This window comes from Salvelinus sp. IW2-2015, unplaced genomic scaffold, assembly GCF_002910315.2.
Source record: "Salvelinus sp. IW2-2015 unplaced genomic scaffold, ASM291031v2 Un_scaffold1866, whole genome shotgun sequence".
NCBI lineage: Eukaryota > Metazoa > Chordata > Actinopteri > Salmoniformes > Salmonidae > Salvelinus > Salvelinus sp. IW2-2015.
Genome location: NW_019943230.1, coordinates 20,672 through 30,400, shown reverse-complemented (window position 1 = coordinate 30,400; position 9,729 = coordinate 20,672). Strand labels below are relative to the sequence as shown.

Genomic DNA, 9,729 nt, shown 5'->3' with positions numbered 1-9,729 from the left:
TGTGAGTACCTTCTCCTCTTATGAATAATTGAGTCGTACCTTTTAAATAATATGAATACTTCATCTCTTTAGAATAATGTGAGTACCTTACTTTATTATAGCATATGTGGTTACCTTCACCTCTTTGGAATCACTATGACGCACTTCACTCTTCTTGAATACTATGCCAGTACCTTCACCTCATCTTTAGAATATGATGAGTACCTTCACCTCTTCATTGAATACTATAGTACCTTCATGCTCTCTTAGAAATTGATGAAGTCTTTCACCCTTCATTGACACTACTATGAGTACCTTCCCCCTCGTATAGATAATAATTGAGTACCGCTTCCACTCCTTCTGAATAACTACATGATTAACTTCACCTCTTACTTAAGAATAACTGTGACAGTACCTTCACCTCTTCTGAATCAGTAATATGCCAGTACCTTTCACCTTCTTGATAGAAATAATTAGATACTTCAAAGCTCTTACGACAATAAATTGTACCGTGCACCTCAAGATATATAGAGTACTCATTTAGTACCATATTCAGATCACTCTTAACTAGAATAATAGTGAGTTACCTTACCTCTTACTAGCAATATAGTACTTAACTGTATTGAGACCTTACCTCTTATATAATAATGTGGTATTTCACTCTTATAGAATAATTGAGTACCTGCCATTTCCTCTCTATAGAAATAATGATGAGTACCATTATCGTTTATAGAATAATATGAGTACCTTACCTCTTATGCATAAGTACCCCACCTATTAGCAAATATAGACTCACTCGCAATTTGCAACCTCTCTGTATAGAATAAATGAGTACCTTCACTCTTACTAAATATTATGAGTCCTTCATCCTCTTATTAGAAATATCATGAAGTACTTTCAACTTATAGATAATAGTTGATGCAGTACCTTCACCCTCCTCGTTAATTAGCAAACTGAAGAGTAGAGTACCTTCTACCTCTTATAGATAATGTGATACCTTCACCTTCTATAGAATAACTATGCAGTACCTTCTACCTCTTACACTAGAATAATGTGAGTACCTTTCACCTCTTATAGTAATAGGACTCACTCTAAGAGTACATTGTACTTCACCTTTATAGAATAATATGGTACCTTTACCTCGTTATTAGATATATGGTACTCACGTCTATGAATAGCGTTACCTTCACTATAGAATAATATGAGTACCTTCACCTCTTATATAATATTGAGTACTTCCTCTATGCTATATGAGTACCTTCACCTGCTATCATAAGCCCTTCACCTCTATATAATATTGAGTACCTTCACCTCTATATAGAATAATATGAGTATCTTCACCTCTGATATATAATGAGTCTCCTTCACCTCTTATTAGAATAATATGAGTACCTTCACCTCTCTTATAGAATAGTTGAGTGCCTTCACCTCTTACTAGAATAATATGAGTACCTCACCTCTTATGAATAATATGAGTACCTTCACCTTTATAGAATAATGTGTACCTTCACCCTTTATGAATAATGTGAGTACCTTCACCTCTTATGAATAATATGAGTACCTTCACCTCTTATAGATATCAATGAGTACCTCCCCTTATAGACATATGAGTAGCTTACCTCTATGAATAATAGTACTCACCTCTTATAATATGAGTACCTTCACCTTCTTATAGAATAATGTGTTCATGCACCTCTTCATATATGGTACTTCAACTCTTATAGTAATATGAGTACCTTTCACCATCTATAGAGATATATGCGCTACTTTTCACCTCTTACTATATAGGTACCTTCACCTCTTATAGAATAATCATGATTACCTTCACCTCTTATATAATATGAGTCACTTCACCTCTATAGAATATAATATGCTACCTTCACTCTATAGAATAATATGCAGACCTTCACCTCTAATAGAATAATGATGAGTTATCTTCACCTCTTATAGAATATATGAGTACCTTCACCTCAATAGAACGATGTGGACGTACCTTCACCTCTTATAGATAATATGATACTTCCCTCTGGATTAGAATAATGATGGAGTTACCTTCACCTCTTATAGAATAATATGAGTACCTTCACTCTTAAATAGCAACAATGTGGTACCCTTCCCTCTTATGAGAATAATGTAGTACCTTCACCTCTAATAGAATAATGTGAGTACCTTTCACCTCTTAGGAATATATGGTACCTTCACCTCTTAAGGAATAATATGGGACCTTCACCTCTTTATATATATGAGTACCTTCACCTCTTATAGAATAATATTGAGTACCTTCACCTCTTATGGATAATTGATGATACCTTCACCTCCTTAATATGAACTATGTGAGTACGCTTCACTCTCTTATAGAATAATATTGAGTACCTTCACCTCTTATGGGAATAATATGAGTACCTTCACCTCTTAATATTAATTGGAGTACCTTCACCTCTTATAGATAATATGAGTACTTCACCTCTTATGAATAATATGAGTACCTTCACCTCTCTACTAATAATGTGAGTAATTCACCTCTTATAGATAATATGAGTACCTCACCTCTTATGGATAATATGGTACCTTCACCTCTTATTATATATAATTGAGTACCTTCACCCTTTATATTAATTGAGTACCTTCACCTCTTATAGAATAATATGAGTACCTTCACCTTTTATGGATAATATGGTACCTTCACCTCTTATATATTAATATGAGTAACTTCACCTCTTATAGAATAAATACGTTTTTCTTCAACAGTGTGTGGGCACCTTTTTATTCCACTTCAACGTTGCCTAACCACTAATGAAATCCAGAGTTGTGTCTCAAGTAGCCCCTATTCTCTACATAGTGCACCACTGTCACTAGAGGCCTATGGACCTGGGGAAAGTAGTGCACGCACCATCGTTCACTAGAGCCCTATGGACCCTGGGAAAGTAGTGCACTACTGTTCCTAGAGCCCTATGGACCCTGGAAAAGTAGTTGCACTACGGTTCATCTAGAGCCTATGGACCCTGGGGAAAGTAGTGCACTACTGTTCACTAGAGCCCTATGCCTGGAAGTAGTGCACTTACCTGTTCACGTAGAGGCCTGATGACCCTGGGAAAAGTAGTGCACTACTGTTCACTAGAGCCCTATGGACCCTGGGGAAAGTAGTGCACTACTGTTCACTAGAGCCCTATGGACCCTGGGGAAAGTAGGGCACTATGAAGGGAATAAGGTACCATTTTGGCCGCATTTTCAATGAAAATCTACAGATTATACAACCATAAAAAAGAGCACTGAACTCTTCAACCTTGGAGAAGTCTTTCACGAAAAGATACAAAGTGATTCAAAGTAAAAAATCTATTAGTAAAAGATTTAGCATTAGAGCGATGCTAAATGTCCGCTGGTCAAAGCCTGGCATTTAATCAACGGTCATCAAAAGACTCAAACTGTTATATTAGAAGTATTGTTCAAACATAATTAACAAAAATACTGTTGTAAAATCTAGTCTCTATTCAAAAATACTGATAAAATGTACTTATAAAATGTACATATAAAAATGTACATGATCCTGCAATATAATAAGAATGAACAGGAACTACAACACAAAACAGGAAGTACAACACAAAACAGGAACTACAACACAAAACAGGAAGTACAACACAAAACTTAACAGGAACTACAACACAAAACATAAAAGGAACTACAACATAAAACATAACAGGAACTACAACACAAAACGTAACAGGAACTACAACACAAAAAAGGAAGTACAACACAAAACATAACAGGAACTACAACACAAAACGTAACAGGAACTACAACACAAAAAAGGAAGTACAACACAAAACATAAAAGGAAGTACAACACAAAACATAAAAGGAAGTACAACACAAAACATAAAAGGAACTACAACACAAATCATAAAATGAACTACAACACAAAACATAACAGGAAGTACAACACAAAACATAAAAGGAACTACAACACAAATCATAAAAAGAACTACAACACAAAACATAACATAACATTTGTATCCCCTTTGTTGGCTTTGATCTGTAGAGGACTTTCCCCCTCCAATATGGTTCTGTGGTTCTATGATTCCATGGTTCCGTCGTTCTGTGGTTCTATTACGGTTCTGTGGTTCTAGTACACCGGGGTGGCGTTGCGGATCGCACAGCAGAGAACCATGGTGAATATCATCTCAAAGATCTACAGAGGAAGAAGAAGAAGGGCAAGGTCTTTATCGAGACGTCAACATCGGTCCTCACTCAGTCAGGACGGCAGAGGTCAGGAGGACCTTTCTGTCGGTGCAGATAGTAACTGTCACAGGCTTCCAAAGTTTTGTTTACTGTAGCGCAGTGGATTATAGAATATAACAGAAAAGTAATCCGACCGCGGTCCAGGAGCGTCTCCATGGTAACACCGCTCACCATGATGACAGCGACCACCAGGGCAGCTAGACCAATCAGGCAGAGCTTCTCAGAGAACAGGTCCTTCAGCTTCAGATGACAGCTCTAGTGGGAGGGGAACACAGGGAGGGGATAAGGACCAACCCTTTAAACACTTGTTTTCCTCCTGTCATATAAATGTGATGTGTAAAGCATTCATTTAAATAGTACATAGAGATCTACAGTAATAATGATTAGGATTCCCTTCCAGGAGAGAATGCTGTTTTTTGGGTCGCCAAATGATTTGCAAATCCAAGTATTCCAAAACATCCATTTGAACTACTTGGAAAGGGAAGGTAAAAGGGGAAGGTAAAAGGGGAAAGGGAAGGTAAAACCCAGTCAGTTGTACAAATGAATACGTTCAGCCTAAATGTGTCTTCCGTATTGAACCCAAACCCCTCTGAATCATTGGACATTGCCCCCGGGAACAAGGCGATGTGTGAACGGTACCTGAGGTTTCAACAAGGCATCGTCCTGGGTCTTCTTGGGACACAGAGTTCCGGCTACTTGTTTGAATAAGGGGGAGTCATCTCCTTTACCACAGCAGTCCAGCTGAGGACACGGGCAGAGACAACCGGTCAGTCATGCCATTGATTGATTGATTGATTGATTGATTGATTGATAGATATTTCTCTCCCCCAGCCGTCCCTCAGTTCTACAGAACCGTCACAGTACAACGATCGCATTGAGGAGAATACATTTTATAAAGGGGCGGCCTAGTGGTTAGAGTAGAGGGGCGGCAGCGTAGCCTAGTGGTTAGAGTGGAGGGGCGGCAGCGTAGCCTAGTGGTTAGAGTGGAGGGGCGGCAGCGTAGCCTAGTGGTTAGAGTGGAGGGGTGGCAGCGTAGCTTAGTGGTTAGAGCGTTGGAGTAGTAATCGAAAGGTTGCCAGATCAAATCCCCGAGGAAGGCCCTGAAAATTGTCAAAGACTCCAGCCACCCTAGTCAAAGACTGTCCTCTCTGCTACCGCACGGCAAGCGGTACCGGAGCACCAAGTCTAGGTCCAAGATGCTTCTAAACAGCTTCTACTCCCAAGCCATAAGACTCCTGAACAGCTAATCAAATGGCTACCCAGACTATTTGCATTGCCCCCCCCCCTGTCTTTTACGCTGCTGCTACCTGTTATTATCATAGTCACTTTAATAACTCTACCTACATGTACAGTACATATTACCTCAATTACCTCGACACCGGTGCCCCTGCACATTGACTCTGCACCGGTACCCCCTGTATGTAGCCTCCACATTTTGACTCTGACCGGTACCCCTTGTATATAGTCTCACATTGACTCTGTACCGTACCCTGTATATAGCCCCACATGACTCGTACGGTACCCCTGTATATAGCTCCACATTGACTCTGTACCTACCCCCCTGTATATAGCCTCCACATTGACTCTGTTACTGTACCCCTGTATATAGCCTCCACATTGACTCGTACCGACCCCTGTATATAGCCTCCACATGACTCTTCTGTACCCCCTGTAATATGCCCCCACATGACTCTGTACGTAACCCCTGTATATACCTCCCCACATTGACTCTTCGGTTACCCCCTGTATATAGCCTCCACATTGACTCTGTACTGGTACCCCCTGTATATAGCCTCCACATTGACTCTGTACCGGTACCCCTTGTATATAGCCTCGCTATTGTTACTTTACTGCTGCTCTTGAATTATTTGTTACTTTTATTTCTTGTTTTTTTTAGGTATTTTTCTTAAAACTGGTTAAGGGCTTGTAAGTCAGCATTTCATTGTAAGGTCTACACCTGTTTTTATTTTATTTTATTTTATTTGACTTGATTTTATATATTTTTATTCACAAATTGTTTTTTTTAACCAATCACATCAGATCTTTTCAGATGAGCTCTTTTTTCCCCCAGAGCTGATCTGATTGGTCAAAAGACCCAATTAATGGAATAAAAGATCAGAATTGGGCTGCCTGTGTAAACGGTCAAGTGTGATCTTCAGGATCTACAGAAAATAGCTCATGTTTTATAATCACATTACTGTATTATGCTACACTCTGTTGTTAACCACTTTAACAGATTGAAATGACCCAGAGGTGAGAGTGGTGACCTACCGTCTCGTGGAACACTTCCAGGACCTTGATAGCAGCTGTTTTGCTGGAAGAGTCTACGATGTCCACTGACTTGATGTACGCCGCATCGTAGAAGTTGATCATCTCCTTGGAGATCTGGAACAAACAGAGATAGAAGAGTTTGGTAGAGTCGATGTGTGTGTGTCTGTGTGTGTGTGTCTGTGTGTGCGTGTGTGTCTTACTGTGTCTCGGTTACTAAATCCCCAGATCCCAGCAGCTACCTCACAGGCGAAAAGGCACACCAACAGGAAGAAGAACTGAAAGAGAAAGACAAAAGAGAGATTAATTTGTCAAGCTTTTTAAAATAGGGATATGTGTAATCTCAGGGCTTTACTTTACTGAAGGCCAAAACTTGATCTTCCACAAAAATGATTGGTCCCAGAGAGAGAGAAAGAGAGAGAGAGAGAAAGAGAGAGAGAGAGAGAGAGTACAGGCTCAGTGAGCACAGCCTTGCCATTGAGAAGGGTAGACACAGGAAAACCTGGCTCCCTGTAGAGGAAAGGCTGTGCAAACCACTGCACAACAGCAGAACCTGAGACGGAGCTGCATTTCCTGATTGAGAGAGCGAGCTGGAGGGCTTGTTACTGAGAGATGAGCCCAGAGTTGAAAGGCTGTGTTACTCTCCTGTGTGTTGAATGCTATGTTAGAGAGAGAAGAGTGTAGGCTGGTTACTGAGAGAGAGAGTAGTGACGGAGAGAGAGAGAGAGAGTAGCGAGAGAGAGAGGATAGAAGAGAGAGAGAGTAGAGAGAGAGAGAGAGAGAGAGAGAGAAGAGAGACAGAGAGAGAGAACAGAGAGAAGAGATAGACAGAGAGGAGAGACAGCAGAGAGCAGAGAGAGAGAAGAGAAGAGAGAGAGAGGAGTTGAGATGAGAGAGATGAGAGAGAGAGAGAGAGAGAGGAGAGACAAAGAAGAGAGGCATTAGAGAGAGAGGAGACAGAGCCGAGACAGAGACAGAGAGAGAGACAGAGAAGACTGCAGAGAGAGACAGGAGAGAACGGCAGAGAGGCAGAGAGAGGAGGAGGAAAGAGAGAGAGAGAGAGAGAGAGAGATGAGAAGAGAGAGAGAGAGCAGAGAGAGAGAGAAGAGAGAGAGAGAAGAGAGAGGAGAGAGAGAGAGAGCGAGAGAGAGCTGTAGGTGTGCTACGCTCCAGTTTATGAGGTCTGTTAATATGCTGTCAATCCACGGGACGCTGCACTGTGGGCGACCGTGCCTCTCAAACGGTTGTATATCTGGATGGTTAATTCATGCAGAAAACAATTTCTGTTCTACAATAGATTAAAAGATATATATTTCTATTTCTGGAGAGAGAGTGCCGTAGGGCCGTGCTACACCAATGTCTGAGTCGGCTGCCCTAAAGACTATGCGTGTGTGGGTCCTGCTGCCTTATGGTCAACTCACTCACGTTCAAGGAAGGCACTGAGATTCCTGATGGCCATACAACCAAGGAACCCTACCTCATCACTAGCTCGCACAGCAAGCAGGGAGTACACGCTAGACGAAAAAGAAGATAGACCACTAAGTTCCATTGGTCCACAGTGAAAAATGCTGAAATTCCACTCTTCATTCATCTACTTGCCCTGCCGTCATTTGCGATTTTCTTTAGGACATCCAGGGTTACAATACAAAAAACAATTTGACATAAACAATTCGATTCGTGAATGTTATTGACCAACGTCAAGAAACAAATAAGGTCCGCCAAAGCAAAAACCTGAAAAAAAAATAAAATACTATTAATCAAGTAAATGTTTTGGTCGCAGGAGCCATACTGTGGTTATAGCAGATGTATTGCGGTTGTATGAAATGCTTGTGTCCTACTCCAACAGTGCTAATATTCTAACAATACACACATACACACACATTTAAAGTAAAAGAACGGAATTAAGAATATAATAATATTAGGATGAAATGTCAAGTATAATATAATATTATTATATATAAATATATATATATATATATTATATATATATATATATATATAAATATATATATATTATTATATATAAAATAAGGTATATATCCAGTGAAGTCGAAGTTTACATACACTTAGTTGTGAGTCAATTAAACTCGTTTTTCAACCACCGCACAAATTCTTTGTAACAAACTATATGTTTGTCAAGTCGGTTAGGACATCTACTTTGTGCATGACAAAAGTCATTTTTCCAACAATTGTTTACAGACAAGATTATTTCACTTATAATTCACGTATCACAAATCCAGTGGGTCAGAAGTTTACATACACTAAGTTGACTGTGCTTTAAATCGCTTGTATAATTCCAGAAAATTATGTCATGGCTTAGAAGCTTCTGATAGGCTAACTGACATAATTTGAGTCAATAGAAGTGTACCTGTGGATGTATTTCAAGGCCTACCATCAAATCAGTGCCCTCTTTGCTTGCATGGAGGAAACCAAAATAAATCAGCCAAGACTCAGATTTTTTTTTTTTAGACCTCCACAAGTCTGGTTCATCCTTGGGAGCAATTTCCAATGCCTGAAGGTACAACGTACTCATCTGTACAAACAGTTCGCAAATAAAAAACACCATGGACCTATCAGCCGTTCACCGCTCAGGAAGGAGACGCATTCTGTCTCTTAGAGATGTACGTACTATGGTGCGAAAGGTGCGAATAATCCCAGAACAATATAATAACAACAGCAAGGACCTGTGTGAAGATGCTGAGGAAACAGGTACAAAAGTATCTACATCCACAGTAAAACGATCCTATATCGACATAACCTGAAAGGCCGCTCAGCAAGGAAGAAGCCACTGCTCCAAAAACGCCATAAAAAAGCCAGACTACGGTTTGCAACTGCACATGAGAGACAAGATGTACTTTTTGGAGAAATGTCCTCTGGTCTGATGAAACAAAAATCGAACTGTTGGCCATAATGACCTCATTATGTTTGGAGGAAAAAGGGGGATGCTTGCAAGCCAAAGAACACCATCCCACCGTGAAGCACGGGGGTGGCAGCATCATGTGTGGGGGTGCTTTACGGCAGGAGGGACTGGTGCACCTCACAAATAGATGGCATCAGATGGAGTAATATTATGTGGTAATATTGAAGCAACATCTCAAGACATCAGTCAGGATTAAAGCTTGGTCGCAAATGGGTCTTCTAAATGGACAATGACAAGCATTCTTCCAAAGTTGTGGCAAAATGGCTAAGGACAACAATCAAGTATTGGAGTGGCCATACACAAAGCCCTGACCTCAATCCTGTAGAA

General features: G+C 40.2%; 1 protein-coding gene and 1 long non-coding RNA gene across 2 annotated transcripts; both read right to left on the bottom strand.

The window, feature by feature from the left end:
* Positions 1 to 1,502: 1,502 nt before the first annotated feature.
* LOC139024780 (uncharacterized) lies at positions 1,503 to 2,267 on the bottom strand. The gene is made up of 3 exons (XR_011476144.1): positions 2,230 to 2,267; positions 2,032 to 2,060; positions 1,503 to 1,569 (listed from the first exon to the last, which is right to left on the bottom strand). It is a non-coding gene; the product is annotated as an uncharacterized lncRNA (long non-coding RNA).
* Positions 2,268 to 3,579: 1,312 nt separating this feature from the next.
* LOC112072261 (CD81 antigen) lies at positions 3,580 to 6,766 on the bottom strand (the record flags this gene model as incomplete). Its single annotated transcript, XM_024139672.2, has 5 exons — positions 3,580 to 4,164; positions 4,386 to 4,469; positions 4,854 to 4,955; positions 6,486 to 6,599; positions 6,686 to 6,766. Coding segments are annotated over 5 exons (447 nt in total), but the record flags the coding sequence as incomplete, so codon positions are not given.
* Between the last annotated feature and the right edge of the window lie 2,963 nt (positions 6,767 to 9,729).